Below are 16,302 nucleotides of genomic sequence, written 5' to 3'. Positions count from 1 at the left end.
TCTGCTTAGAGCCTTTCAGTAATTTTTTTTTTTTGAAGAGCCTTTCAGTAATTATTCACTGGAGTGTTCAGGATAAAATCCAAATATCATATCCTGACTTGGTGACAATACATAGTCTACCCTTGACACAAACTCCCAGCCTCATCTGCTTCTCTTTCTTCTGAACACTTAACTGTAGCCACTGGGCTTTATTCATGTTTCCAATATATTTGGAATACTTGTCTTCATGTATTTTTTCAGGTCCTCTCTTCTTAGAATGACTTTGCCTCTCTTTTTTTCATTTACAGAAATATTATTTGACTTTCATGAATGAATTTTTTTCACTTGGCCTATGAAGCCATTGCTGAAATATTCATTTAGGGGAATAGAAGGGAATTGAAATATAGTGGGAAGAAAACATGAATATGTACTATTTGGCAACATATGATGTGCACTTTACATATGTTATTTCAACAAGGGATCTCTGTTTCATGAATTACCATGATATTATTTTATTTAAGAAGACATCATCATTATCATCATTATGACCAACTTCATGAACATTGGTGCATATCCCACTTTTTTCATGTATAGAGCATGCCCCTTGGTATTGGGTATACAAAGATGAAAGAGATGTGTTTGGTTCTTGACCCTAAAGAAAAGACAGGAAGATTTATTAAAAATTAATAATATATAAAATATGCAAAAAACTTAGTGAACACTAGTTCAGAGAGGAAGAGTATTACTAAATATTGACTAAATTCTTGCTCAGTAACTGGAAAAGTACCTTGAACCATAAAAATTTGTTTTATGAATGAATGTAATCGCCTTACCATTATTACTTATATGAGAATTTGTGTTAGCCACTTTCCTCTTCCTGAGGACAAACATCAAGGGATAGTTTTTATGGTGAGTGAAGTTATTACACAGTATTTGGTTTTTTGATTAACGGACTTGTGACTACCACTATTGTAATTTTAAAAATGTTTTTGTTTATTTTATTTAATTTTAAAAAAGATTTTATTTATTTATTCATGAGAGACAGAGAGAGAAACAGAGACACAGGCAGAGGGAGAAGCAGGCTCCACAGGGAGCCTGACGTGGGACTCGATCCCAGGTCTTCAGGTTCATGCCCTGGGCTGAAGGCGGCGCTAAACCGCTGAGCCACTGGGGCTGCCCTGGTTTTGTTTATCTTAGATAGTTAGGCTGTAGGTTAGTATTCAGCTCTGTTTAGTGTTTTATGAATAATTATAGGGAAATTACTCATAATAGGATATAATCTTGAAAGATGTATGAACCAGAGAAAGATCAGAGGTAAATTAAAGATTATCATGATTTAGAATTATTGTAGTAAGTTCAACTAATCAGCACATGTCTAGACATGCACTGTTTGTTTAATGAGAAATGAAATTTGCTGTCGCAGAACACTTCTGAAAACTAGAAGTCTTCCTTGCTCACTGTAAGGCATTAACATGTTTTTATAACCCATTTCTTAATTTTTCCCAAAGACTAGTTTTCAAAATATACTACGTAAGTTGGTTCTAGGGGCACCTGAGTTGCTCAGTGGTTGTGCATCTGCCTTTAGCTCAGGTCATGATCCTGGGGTCCTGAGATCGAGTTTCACATTGGGCTACCTGTGGGAAGCCTGTTTCTCCCTCTGCCTATGCCTCTGCCTCTCTCTCCATGTTTCTCACAAATAAATAAAATCTTTAAAAAAATGATTCTAATCTGAAATTTTTTTATGTTTTAAAAATACAGTGGTTTTTTTCCATTGTTTTTGGTACTTGTTTATTTTATCATAAAAATGAATATTTTGTTGGCATTGCAATTATTTTTTAATATTTAATATACTACAATATATACTACAATATTCTGCATGTAATTACAGTATACTATATTCTAATAATTCGTAGACCCAATATATTGAAATTGGATTAGATAATTTGCTAATTATCTTTTTAAAAATTGAATCTTGAAGGAAGTCCAGAAAGAGAAAATAGAAAGTAAAGAGACCTCGCAATAATGGCAATACCATGTTTTTTTTAATAGGTTCTTATCATTTCTCTTGAAAAATATAAAAGTGTCCGTAATATCTCTGCATATTTCACTTAACTGGCTTTTGGATACCATAATCTCATTTTGAATATATTATTCCAGGTAGAAAACATGAAATATGAGCATGGGTTCAAGTAGTGTTTTATTCTTATTCTACTATAGTAACAGGATGTAGGAAAAGGTTTCTCTTCACTATGATGGAAATAAACCTCACATCAGTACACAAGTACCTGGTTCATGTGATTAACCAAATTGAATTACTACATCTGGAAGTTGTGTATGTATAAAACTATAAATGTTTCTGATGTCACTCACACTTCTTCTTTTCTCTTATAGGTGTTAAAATGGGTAGAGGAGGCAGTGCAGTCCTCTAAAGTTCACCTCTTATCAACAGATCATTTGGGACAAGCTGTAAACACTTGGAAAATTCCTTTTGATCCCAGCCTAAAAGAGGTTACTGTGTCTCTGAGTGGCCCTTCTCCAGGGATTGAAATTCGCAATCCTTTAGGTGAGATGTATCAAACATCATATAATAAAATACAAAAACCATGAAAGGTGAAAGTTTTTTGTACACTTATTTATGTGAAGTTAATGCTAACTTTATGAATAAATTTGGTAAATTTAAAAATAATTAGGAAAGATGTTTAAAAAGATAAAACTTAGTCATAAGTATTATTGAATTAACATGAGATTCAAAACACTGCAATTCCTAATAATTTAAACAGACCAGATTTAGTAACTTAACGTAGCTATACTACTCAAAAGAAAAAAATGTTTATTTTGAGCCTGAAATTATATTTTCCTAATTTATGTATGAGGAAATATTTCACAGTAACATAGTCTGTAAAATTCAGTATTTTATGTTATTTTTAGTGAATCTCATGAAAAATCTCCTTTTAGAACAACTGCCTGATTTTTTTACCATATCATCTTCTTGGTAAGACTTAATTTTACAGAGTACAGGTAAAGATCACATTCATATTTTTATTAGAATAATGTTTTAATTTACTTTGCTTCCTCAATTATGTTATAGATCTATGAATTGGCATGATTGCATTCCTAATTGAATATGATAATAAGACTTACATTGAAAAGTAATATAGTAAAGACAAACTTAATATTCCCTAGTATTTGCATTTAGAAATCTTCTTACCTATTGACGTTTGCAAAATATTATTATTTCCATTGTGGCTTTAGTGTGTTGCTTTTTTCAAAGCTATTTATGAGGATTTATAAATAGAAGGAGAGTAGCTAGCTTTCTTATTTATTTAGTTTGAGTCTTAGAATATAGCTAATCCCTAAAAGAATACAGTATAGGAAATTGTCCTCAGAGGCCACATTCATACTATCAGTCAAATTGAAATTTACAAAACAAGCAAAACCTATTTTTCAAGACTTCTACAGGTTTAGCTGAATTAATGTATTTGTTCACTGAGATAGCATTCCATTCTAGTATCCATGCTACCCAGGAAAAATTTATAGTTTTTACTACCTGGATAATTAAAAATACCCATATCCATTGCATGACGTTTCTATCACTTTAAAAAGTCATCGACATCAATATTTTAAAGGTTATTTTCAATGATTATAAAACTTTTGATGCAAACATAGGATTCTTATGATTTTTTTAAAGATTTTATTTTATTATTTATTCATGAGAGACACGGAGAGAGAGGCAGAGATACAGACAGAGGGAGAAGCAGGCTCCATGCAGGGAGCCCAATGTGGGACTTGATCCCCGGTCTCTAGGATCATGCCCTGGGCCAAAGGCAGCACTAAACCACTGAGCCACCAGGGCTGCCTTAAGTGATTTGTTTTTTAACTGCAGAAGTAGTCCATTGGACAGCCAAGAGTGAAGTGAATAAACTATGGCTTGCTTCCAAATTTGTTTTTCTTCTTCTCTAGGTCCCAACATTAGATAGTTCAGATAAATCTCAGAGCAGTAGAAGATGGCATCATGCTACTTCATTCCACTGCCTCCTTTAAATCTGACAATGAAAGCCTTCTCCTCTGCTTCATGGAAACCAGCTTAACGTTTTGTGCTTCATGCACAAATATGCCCAAGGCTCTCATGTTAGTAATACCTTGAGTGATCTCCAAAAAGACATTTATTCTGGTTTACTGTTCTTGCCATCTGTTAAATCTAAATGTCTCTAATGACTGCACATAACTTCTCAGTAGCCATAATAATCATTATCTAGTTTGGCTTTGGAAATATGATTATAGCCTGCCAATTGTTATTCTTAATTATAGACCAAATCTGCATAGCAAATGGGAATCTGATACTTCAATTCCAATGTCCGGAAACCATAAAATTAAACATATTTTAGATATAAATAAAGTAAAATGTTTTGAGCTACAGGCACAAGTGTCCTTCAGGTAATTTATACTGGAAATGTATACAGCTAATACACATAGCTGAAATAAAGATTGTGCTTGTTACCTTTATGTCTGTCTTTTAGGGAGGCTGATAAAAAAGGGATTTGGCCTGAATGAGCTATTAAATATCCATAACTCTGCCAAGGTAGTGAACGTTAAAGAGCCAGAGGCTGGAATGTGGACAGTGAAGGTATGATTGTTTTACAGAGCCTGTGCACTTTATTTTGATGTTGGCGTTGTTTTAGAAAGTATATAAAATAATTTATTTATATCTTCTCTCGCAATCATGGAGAATGCTTTTACCAAAAAGCAGTATATATAGCACATTTGTAAAGATGTCTTGATCACATGAATTTGGTAGTATTAAGTTTTGATGACCATGAAAGGCATTGAGGTCACCACAGAATACATTTAAATTTCTCAGATAGCTTCCCAATAATGAAACCTGTAGATTGATTTTTATTTTCCACCTCCTGGTTCCAAAACAGTCAGACATGGGTCCAGTAGAGAATAATAGTTAGGATCATAGGCACTAGTATGAGGTCACCTGGGTTGGACTCTCAACACTGCCACTTGAAAGTCATTATTTCCTTAAGGCTGTAAGTTCTCTGTGCCATGGGTTCCTCCTCATAATGTAGAATAATATCCCTTTACTTCATAGAATTGTGCTGAGAATAAAATTAAGATGACACAAATGAAATGCTTAGCATAGTTCCTGAGACAAAGTAAGCACTCAAGTTCTGTTGGCTATTGTTATTTGCTGGATCTACATTCACTGCTTATTTTAATACAAAATGGTCTTTGGATCCTAAAATTACATTAAGTAGTATGTTCATTCTGAGCATTGTGTTATGTATGGTAGCATGAATGAGAGAACATACAGCCAGACTTCAGGATACCATAAATTGAACTCCTGTTCTGCTGCAAATTATATATGTGACCCACTGTAGTGGATGTTCTGAATGACTTGCCCGTATTTCTCAGGCTTTTCTGTGTACTCTGGCCCACTTCCAACTCCCGTATCTGCATTACTGTGCCTAAGAGGGGTTTTCTTTTTTTTTTTTCCAGAACAGAAGAAGGCTGTTCTGCTAGAGAATGAAACCCCTCAAGAGCAGCTTTCAGCCTCTGTAGGAGGAATAAGCTCCAGTTGTCCACATAGGAGCAGGATTAAAAGCACACACTTTAGGGACTTTTTTTTTTCCTGTATCACTTCCCCTCTCTTCCTATTAGCATCCTTTATGTCTCCCAAATAAACACCTTGCTCTAGAATCCTTCTGGGATAACTCAAATGAAGGTACCCCTTGCATCATTCGCTCTTGCTGTCTCAGCCTCTCTGCATTAAAAAAAAAATGAGATTCATGGGCTCATGATTGAAATGGTAGTAGAGCTGCTGTGAAGGTGCATGGAGGTGTTTATACCATAGACACTTGCAGTGCCATTTTGAATACCAGTTTTTGTTTGCTTTTTTCTTTTCAAAAGAATACCTATGTTAAGTTTCCCAGCTTAAAGAATGAAAGTTTCCATTGTAACTCCATCCAAGCCCTAGAATATCAGTTCTTTATTCTCAGAACTCTCAGCCTTGTAGGAAAAGTAGACACTGTTAATATGGATTTTTTTTTTGTAGGTGGATAATACTGGATAAGGGTATAGGTGAAAAGGCAATGTGCAACATAATGGTCCCATCTGCCTGTTTTCTTCACCCACTTCCCTTCGCATACTAGTTGCTGAATATTTACTGAGTGCAGTAGATTGATAATAATGAAGAGTTTAACTCCTGTATTTTAAATAAATATGGCCAAATTTGATACTTTAGCTATCTCAGCCAATATATGACTAATGTTGAGTCTGACTTTCTGTGACCACAGTGGGAAGGAGCATAGGAGATTCTGAGTCTCATCTTTCCTCAAATACTTTAAGCATGACCTAAGCCAGCAATGTCTTGAGCTAGCAGTGTCTTGAGCTAGCAAGTTCACTGAGGCAATTTTGTTCTTGCTTTCTGAATAAGACATTAAGTTATTGTTTGTGAAATATGTACAAGTGACGACATTTCTTTTGTATTGTTGGCAACTTACTGCAGAGTATTTGAACCAATTCTACAGGTGATTTGGATAGATACAAGTGGTATTTCCTCTGGTAAAACTTTTGCCTAGAAGAAAAGGAATATTGCATGGGTGTTCCTTTATCTCGTGCCTAACCCACCTACTCCTTCAGTCATCCATTCAATAAATATTTATGAAATTTTTGCCTTTGGCCATGTACCCTGATACTAATGGGCACTAAGCACCTTTTAATTGATAATTAAGAACAGAGAAGCACTGAAGATTACTCTGTAAGGAGGGTGAGGATAAGGGGATGAGGTGATGGGGACTCTGTTTAGACAAGTCTGTAAGCTCAGTCTCCTATAATTAAGAAAACAATAAAAAAGCAACAGTATCTATTACCATATTATCTTAAATTTATATCTAGTTCTCACCCAAAAAGCCTCTGGTTCTGATATTATACCATTTAAAGTACAATTAGTGGCAGGCAAACAAAGGATACACATTACAGTGCATTTTAAAGATAGTAAACTTACTTTGCTCCTATAAGAAATACCAAAATAATGTGGCAGGTTGATGCAAAGGAAATGGAGCTGAACCTACTGACATAAATATCACTACTGACTTTGGACCTCCCTTATGGATGGCTAATGAGTGATAATGTTTCACATGTGCACTTTCTCCAGAAGAGAAATGTCTGAGATTAGATAGTATATTTCTAGTGCTATCTCCCATGTACTCTGCTGTCTGGAAAATATCTGTTCTATCAGTAGAATTAATAATGGCTTTTTGAATGTTTCACATAGCAGTTTTTATACCAAGTATGGAGAACAGTCTATTATTTGACCTTAGCATGGTATTCAAAGCCATTCCTTCTAGCTCTTGTCCAGCACTTGCCTTTACACTCTAGTCAAATATAATTTTATACTGTCCCTCACCCCATCTCCTACCACATTCTCTTGCCCCATGTTTTCTCTTAAGTTGTTCCTTCTCCTAGAATGCCCTTCCTTTCTATCTGACTTGTAAGTTCCATGGCAAATGACAACACTTTCATCAAGACTTTTCTGACTTTATCCATCTAAAATGCTCTCTTTTCCCTATGGCTTTCTACTGCAATTTTTCTGCACCTCCGTTTTTGATGACTTTCCCCCCCTTAGATTTTTTTAAAAAGATTTATTTATTTATTTATTTATTTGTTTATTTATTTATTTATTTGAGAGAGAAAGAGGAAGAGAGAGAGAGAGAGCGCGAGCAGGAACAGGGGGAAGGTCAGAGGGAATCTCAAGCAGACTCTGGGCGAAGCATGGAACCCAAATGGGTGTTTGACCCCATAACTCGTAAAATCATGATCTGAGTGGAAATGATGAGTCGGACGCTTAACCAACTGAGCCACTCATGTATTCTATGATTTTTTCCCCCTTATATTTATTTCTGTACAAATTTTCTCTTTCTATTTTACTCTAGACCATGTTTTATCACTGGTATATTCCACAATACCTGTGAAAAAACTGTATAAATATTCATGAATAAAAATTAATTCATTGGTTCTGATAGTATCCAAGGAAGCAGGCAGAGGAGATGATTTAATTAGCCTATAGCTGATGTGTTGGCATGGAACATTTTAATTTATCTGTGATTTAAAATGCTATAAGAATGGTAGTTTCTTTTCTTCCATGGTTTTCCTCTAAAACATTGGGAATTTTCTGTAACTTATTAGGACACTTTTACCAAGCAGAGATAATGAATCAACTCATCTGTGTAGTTCATATAAATGACTTGAATGTTTTAGGCTGCTTCTGATGCAGATAAAAACATGTTAAAAAGAGGTAAGTAAGGAGAATGTAAAGTTTTATTAAAAACAAAAATAAGGTTGTTTTATGTACCTAAATTTCCATCGTAGAGAAACTACAAATTCTGAATCTTATTTCTGAGCAATACAAATTTTCCATTCAGGCAGTTATATCTATATATAGAATATTTGAACATAACCATAGAAACTCTCAGGGCAAATTTTGTCCTCTGTTCCTTAAGGGAACTTCCTACAAAGACATTAAATAATTGTCAGCACCCTTTGGGTTTTTACATGGCGCAAATTATTTCTATTAGTCTAGGATTATCAGTGTGACCATATTATCTGACACATCCCCTGGGGCATGTTTCCATTAAGTAAGTTTGGATAAACTGTCCTTAGATAATCTTCCAAGTAAAGAAAGGAGTGTATGCAACCACATGATCATATTAAGATTCTGAAACTAATAGAAAATATTTTGGTTTTAGATAGCTATGCTGGTTGCCAGAGACTACTAATGGATTGCTTAAGATAAGAATATTTTAGAAATCATACTCAAGTGGCATAAGCTTATATAGGAATCATAATTAAATAAACCTCAAGTCTACAAAAGACCACACAGGAAGATTATTATGCTGGCCTCCAATTATTCTCACCTGGTGACTCTTTTGAATAAGCCTGAAGACTACACTAGGTGTATTATTTAAATGGATGTGGTATTAATTCAGATGTTTTGGGTCAATGGAATGCTTTAGAGTAGATTTTTCCTGGAAAATTTCCCAGTTATTTTGTGTGCTGATGTCAGATTATCAACCAAATGGAATGTTTCCTTTAAAAAAGAGAAGATACCTATACACTTGTGTTCTATATAAATGCGCGCGCGCGCGTGTGTGTGTGTGTGTGTGTGTATTTATTTAAATAAAATTTATTCTGTGCTTTGGGTGCATTTCTCTCCTTGTATCATATTTCTCTAAACATACAACGCCTAATAAAATGATAGTATTTAAATCTAGGAAGGATTATTATGTCTTTGTGCCTGGCATGATACCTAGCCTGTAGTAGGTTCTCAGTAAATATTTGAAACCACCATAGTTCTTTAATTTCTAAAGAATAGAATGCCATTCAGGAACAAATTCTTTGGAAAGAGTTGGGCATCTGTTTTAATTCAAGATCCACTACTTAATATCTTTTTGACCTTAAAGAAATTATCTAATTTCCTAAGTCTGAGAAAAATGGGGAAAATAATACCTATTTACTGACACATTGATGGCAAAATTAGTTTTTCTTACATTCTTGAATATGTGTAAATTGAAAATTATCTCTATACTTTGTAGTAATGCAAATTATACATGAAGGTTTTTTTTTTCCATTTTGGGCCTTTTTTTTTTTTATAAAACATTGAAACTCTTTAGGAGAGAGAAATCAAAACCAGCTCTATCAATCACATTTTAATTCAACTTATAACAGGACAGGCTTCACGTTTAGTAGTAGGAGGATTTGTCACTGGCTTAATGCAAGAGAACTAATTCCTTATTAATGCTACATGCCCTTTGGGTGTTGACAAGATGTTCTACTTTACACAGTCATTCAGGAACCCAAGCTGATGTAGGCTCCACCATAATTTAGAACATTCAACCTCTTCAGTGATTACAGTGGGGGAAAGACTGGAGGATGTGCATTGAATTTTTAGAAAAAGGAATTTGTGTCACTCCTGGGATGACACAAACATCTCTGTGAATGACAGACACTCACTATTACTCCTAAGTGACAGATATTCCCTATTCTCACGGCCTAGTATTATACTAGATCTAGCTTGTAATGGCTCATGGAGAGGAAATTACACACTTTCTCTTCCCACCTCTGTATTCAGTGGGGAGCTGGAAATCAGCCATGGTGATAGTATTTATACCAAAGAAGTTGGCAAATGCCAAAAACTAAGGCTTTTTTTTTTTCCAGAGAGCAGTTTACTGGCACTCCATTAACCTGATCTCTCCTAAATGAAAGCATATTTAGAAATGTAACAATGGTAAATGAATAATTGGAGGTTATTGTTGTGTACTACGCCATAGTATCGAGATAAATCAAGAGATTGTTATCCTAAAATGCTGTGCAAGAATTAGGTCCTATGGAAAGAACAGTTGAACTTGAAATGGTTGTCACTGAACTTGCTATCTAAACCTAGGCAAGTAATCACTGATTTGAACATCGTTTTCTTTATGATGCTATAAAATCATCTGTGGATGCAGCAGGATTATATAAAATAATATGTGAACATACTTTGCACAATGCTCATAGAAATTCAATAAATTCTGGCATTTACTGGTTCTTAAGGAACCTAAGAAAAAGTACCAACATTAGGCATTTAGAAGGCTTTGATATCATTTGTTAAACCTATACTTACTAAGTATGTACTGAGTAATATTTTGTAGATGATGAATATGGCGTTGTTATTGCCTTAAGAGACTTTCAATATAGAGAGGTATTTAATAGACCTTTGTGCTTAAACTAAGAAGTAGAGCCATCTGCAATAGAGCTGTCCAGAAAGATAGGAGGAATAACTAATTTTTCCTGGAGCTCTCCATGGTGCTTGTTCCATGGTGCTTTTGTCTGTCCTCTTTTACTCCTCATAGACTCACTCCAATTCAGAAACCTAGACTCTGATCTACTCTGTTCCTTTTTTTCTCTTACTCCTTTGTGGATCAAAGTCCACAACTTGTTGACAACTTTAGGATGCCAGTAGATATCTAGTATAATTTTGTCTTTGCCTCAGCTCTGCTCACACTGCAGAAGCCTATGTATTCCTGACTCAGACCCTTCCACAACTTAACTGACATGGCATTTGGAATTCAGAGTAATCATGAATTCAGAGTAATTTTGAATTCATGCATTGAATTCATACAGTAATTCAGTGTAATTCAGATTAAGTTTATTATAGATTGTTATGAACTTGAAAAATTCTATGAATAAATATACTATATGAAATTCAGTTCTCGGAGTTTCTAGCCCATGCAAATCCTGTTTAGTGTCTAGTGTCTAGAAATTTTCCTGTCATGGTTGGAGCTATCATGATGCTGCTAGATTTCCCTCTTCTTAACTACAGAGGTTAAGGGGCTAGGTTAGGGTGGCTCTGTGCAGAAATGATGCTTCAAGATATTCTGTAGTGGAGAGCTGATTTTTTTAGTCAAATTCAAATAACCCACATGATATAGATCTACATTATATAAAGATTGAATAGAAAAACATTAAATCAGTAACTGTGGTCTTACTAATTTTATTATATATAAAAATGATACTAAGATAGCTAGAGTAATTTGAAGGGATAAAGAAAGGGAAAGAATTTGCAGCTGGACTGAATCTCTGACTCAGTTACAGAATTAGCTGAATATTCTTTGTCCCTCCAAGACCTTCATATGATTAATTCTCCTCCAACCCCATTGTGTCCACAACTTGTGAGAATCCAGAGCCTTCTCCCAACATTTCTGGAATTTTCTGAAGCTTAGTTTCTTACGATCTTCTTGTCTCCTGATTATTTCTGTGTTGATTATAACTTCTGTACTTTGATGCAGAGCAAAGCTCAGCCTTATCCAAAATATCACAGGAAATCACTAATAATAAGACTTGTGAGTTTAGTAGATTTAACTGTATATAGATTTGATGTTATGTCTTGAAGTACCTTGTCCCCTTCTGCTCTCTTCTTGCCCCCATCCTTTTTTTCTTCCCATTATGCCTCTGCTTCTCTCCTCTGAATAGTCTCAGAAGTTCCACATTACTCTCCTACTAGGTAGAGCATTTGGTATGTTTTGGTGTATTTCCTGAAACCAGAATAATCAAATCCACTGAGATAATAATCATAAGAAATGCATAGAGTGACTATAGAAGTTGGTTTCTGGATCCTCAGAGTTCATACTGCAGCTCTGCCACCTGCTGTATCTGTGACTTTGAGCAAGTTACTTAATCTTCCTGATGTGTGAAATTGGGATAATATACTCTCATCCAGGGGCTTTTATAAAGATCAGAAGTGATTATTTATATAAAAGCCTGTTGTACAGTATGCATTTTATATGTATTAATATTTCTTTCTCCCCCTTTTTCCATTTTCTGGTTCATTTTACCATCATTATACCATAGACCTTTTTGTTCTTATCAACACTAAAATTTGAAAAAGGGATCTCAGCTAAGAAACAGACTAAAATAATAGTTTATCTTAAGAAAACTGACTAAAATTATAAAGTATGGCACTTTTTGAAATGAAAGATTTATTTATCTATTTGAGAGAGAGAGAGAGAGAGAGAGAATATGTGAGTCAGGGAAGAGGAGCGAGACAGAGGGAGAGAAGCAGACCACTCTCAGCACAGAGCCCCAGAGGGGGCTGATCACGGGACCCTGAGATCATGACCTGAGCTGAAATCAAGAGTTGGCTGCCTAAATGACTGAGCCACCCAGGTGCCCCTATGGCACTTTCTTATAAAGACATTTTAATGCGATGTTTTGTGTTCCCAAAATATTATCCAAGTATTGTAATTCTTTTAAGAGAATGATTAAAGAATGATAAATGCATGCATGAGAGTCAGAGATCATTTTTTAACTAATTTAGTTTAAATTTTGTCTTTTGATTATATTTTTAAACCATAATTTTCATTTATTTATGATGCCCTTTGCTCCCATTACCCTGATTAATACAAAGTTAGATATAGTTTTACATGAAAACTGACTTACTTGGAAATATCTTTTTTTTATAAACCATTTAAAATTCTATGCAAATGTTCCTACTGTTTATAGTGTGACATAGAAACATGAAGGTAAAATATTTTATTAACTTATTACCCTTCTTATTTTTGGCATTGCTCAGAGAATAGGAACCCTACATTCTTATTTCAACATACCTTGTTAATTACTGTATTTTAAGGATCAAAATTATTTTATTTTACAATAATTTTATAGAGGTTATAGGAGCTCCCTATTCACCAACTCTGGTTTGTTTTTAATGTATTGGTTAGTAGTAGAAGATGGCATATTTTCAAGCATGGATAATTTCTAGTTTTCTCACTTAGATATTAAGCACTACTCTTAAAACAAACTCTTTGTCAGTTGATAGGTGCACAGAACATTTGTCAGATACTTAACACTTTATGGCAGTCATTTGGCAAAGTATGGGTCATCTGTATCCTTGGTAACCTCAACAGCCATTTTATCATAGGAGACTTTCTGAGCAGCAAGGCAAGTATGATATTAAATGATGTCAGTGAACAAATATAAATCAAGTCATCATAATATTGACCCTTCTGATTGTCTTAACATGAAATCAGTAGGTGATAATGTCTTCAGTAAAGCACTATTGATCTAAAACAGTTGAAATTAGACTTATCAAGGTTTTACATAACCGTTAGGAAATCCTGATTTAAAATCGGATCATAAAAAAAAAAAAATAAAAAAAATAAAAAAAAATAAAATAAAATCGGATCATAGGGGAGCATCTGGGTGGTTTAGTCGGTTGAGCATTATAGACTTTTGATCTCAGCTCAGATCTTGATGTCAGGGTTGTGAGTTCAAGTCCCACATTGGATGTGGAGCCTACTTAAAAAAAGATAAAATTTTGCTCTATTATATGGAATTCATGAAATATTTTCCTTTAGAAATACTGGAATAAATGGTAGTACTGGACCCCTACACTTCCACATACAGTCTTTTGAAATCCTTAGGAAAATAGGCTGTAGTAATTAGCAGCATCTTTTACACTAAGAATACAACAAACCTATTTTTATAGAAATGTGGGTTTTTTTTCCCTTCACTTTCATTTTCCTTTTTTTCTTTTTGGACTTTTGTAGGTTCTCCTCAATAAGAAAAAAATATGGTAGCAAAGGGGACATATCTACTCATCTTTCGTCTCCTCATTGCTAAATAACAAGAAACCACAGTGATTTCGGGAAGACTGTGTAGTTTGCAGAGCTCTGGAGGTGGCGTGTTTTTAATTGTGATGTAGCTTAATCTGGCAGTTGACCAGATTAAAATTTTATGTATAACTATATATAGGCACATATATTTCTAGTGCATTCTATCAATGCTGCTATCATGTGGTCATTTTATTTTGAGAGAGAATATTGGTGATCAATGTAATAAAATAATGGTGAACTCTTGTTCGTAAAGGTGGGTTTTTGAAATGTAGATTCCTAGATTCCACTCATCAAAGATTCTGATCCAGTAAATATGGGCTGTAGCTCAGAAGTCTGCATTTTCAAGAAACAACCTGAGTGATTTTGTGTAGGTGTAGATGTAGGTGGTCCTCAGATCATATTTAGAAAGATATGGAGATACAGGTTAACTATGACATATCTTGCCCTTGAAAGACAATGTAGCACTGTGGTGAAGACCCTGGAGCCTGACCTTTTCATTAAAATCCCACCTCTGTAGTTAGGAAGCCTTGTGAACTTGAGAAGCTGCCTAATGAGTCAGTGCCCCATCCCCTTATCTGTGAGATGGTGATGATGACGATATGTATTTGATAGGATTGTAACAAGAATTAAATAAGCCAATGATTTAAAGAGTTTGAACATAGAGGAAGTGCCCAATATACATTAGTGTTTTTTTTACATTAGTGTTATTATTTATCCTGTGTCCCTCATCCAAATTATTTATTATTTATACACATGTGAGTCACTTCAGTGCTGAGTTATCATTCAATATTTAGTTCAGCTGTCATCTTCTTGAGGGGTCTTTAACCAAACTATTCCTTTCATGTATTTCTAATACTGCATCACATTAAAGATTTCTATTTTTCCATCTGTCTCCCTCACCAGCCATGAGCTCTTAGAGGATAAGAATCATGTTTTACTTACATTTGTGTCTCAAGCTGGGGATGCTGGAGTTAGCTGAAATCTGGATAGTGGTCAGTTCTTGTGCTAGTCCTGACTATATCTTCTCAGAGGCAAAGAAAAAAGAAATATTTTCTAGACTCAAAGCTGGATCAAGTTTGAGGGAAAATATTTGGTCCTTCATTCATTTCATTGATATTTGCTAAACATCTACCATGTAAACCACAGTGAACAAAACAAAGATCTGTGTCCTCATGGAGCTTTCATAGATTAAAGTCAGGGCTATTCACTGGTGGCTAAACACCTATTTCTTTTAACATTGGACTACAATGTATTACTGAATTTTATTTTAGAGCAGTGCACTGGGATATGTATTATAAAACTTGCATTTAAGATGGAGAATCCTAGTTAAGTTGAGAACACCCAGATCAGAGCGTCAATTATTGGACATTAGTCCTAATTAAACACTCCATAGTTTCCCATACTGGTTAGTGTTTATTGTGACTGGTACCATGGGTCAACTGATGGAGTTTGTCTTTAAACATTTTTCAGACTTCTAGCAGTGGAAGGCATTCTGTTCGCATTACTGGCCTTAGTACTATTGATTTCCGAGCTGGCTTTTCCAGAAAGCCCACCCTGGACTTCAAAAAAACAGTCAGCAGACCAGTGCAAGGTTTGTATGTACATATTACCATAATTGACATAGTAGATATCTAAGTGTAAAATATTTCTTGAACTATGATTTTATAATTTTGTAGTATTTGATGAAATTGGGAAACATAGCATCTTTAATTTAAACTTGATTGTATTCTCAATCTAGTCATTTTTTTCTCAAAATGTAGTCCCAAAACCAGTGAAATTACTCAGAGAGTTTGTCAAAAATTAAGATTCTAAAAAAAAAAGAATTAAGATTCTCGGGACCCACCCCAGATCTCCTGAATTAGAACTGAATTAGGTTGGCCCCAGGAATATAACAAGCTCTCCAGTTGATTCCTAAAGTTCCTGAACTTTTTAGACTACTGACCTAGATCTTGAGATTTTTTTTTTGATCTTGAGACTTTTTACTAGTATCTATAAATCGCCTTGTCCAAGTGAAAAATGTGGATTTTATGTGTATAGAAGCTAAAAAATTAAAGATGCCGCATATCATTGTACATTCTAAGATAAAATTGTTGCCACTTCTTAAAGCATGTTCTTATTTTATTCATGCAAGATTACAGTTTTATAGCTAAAAGGTGCTTAATCCTACTGT

General features: G+C 34.5%; 1 protein-coding gene across 1 annotated transcript in view; it reads left to right on the top strand.

Annotated features, from left to right (window-relative positions):
• The window catches only part of HMCN1 (hemicentin 1), a 460,089-nt gene that overhangs the window by 170,619 nt on the left and 273,168 nt on the right, over positions 1 to 16,302 (top strand). The window contains exons 5-7 of the mRNA XM_072733161.1: positions 2,371 to 2,542; positions 4,497 to 4,603; positions 15,603 to 15,723. Coding sequence (XP_072589262.1) covers positions 2,371 to 2,542; positions 4,497 to 4,603; positions 15,603 to 15,723 — 400 coding nt within the window. The remainder of the gene's footprint in view (positions 1 to 2,370; positions 2,543 to 4,496; positions 4,604 to 15,602; positions 15,724 to 16,302) is intronic.

The sequence above is a fragment of the Vulpes vulpes genome, chromosome 13 (assembly GCF_048418805.1).
Source record: "Vulpes vulpes isolate BD-2025 chromosome 13, VulVul3, whole genome shotgun sequence".
Classification (NCBI taxonomy): domain Eukaryota; kingdom Metazoa; phylum Chordata; class Mammalia; order Carnivora; family Canidae; genus Vulpes; species Vulpes vulpes.
The sequence above is the reverse complement of the archived record's forward strand: the minus strand, read 5'-3'. Positions and strand labels throughout refer to the sequence as shown.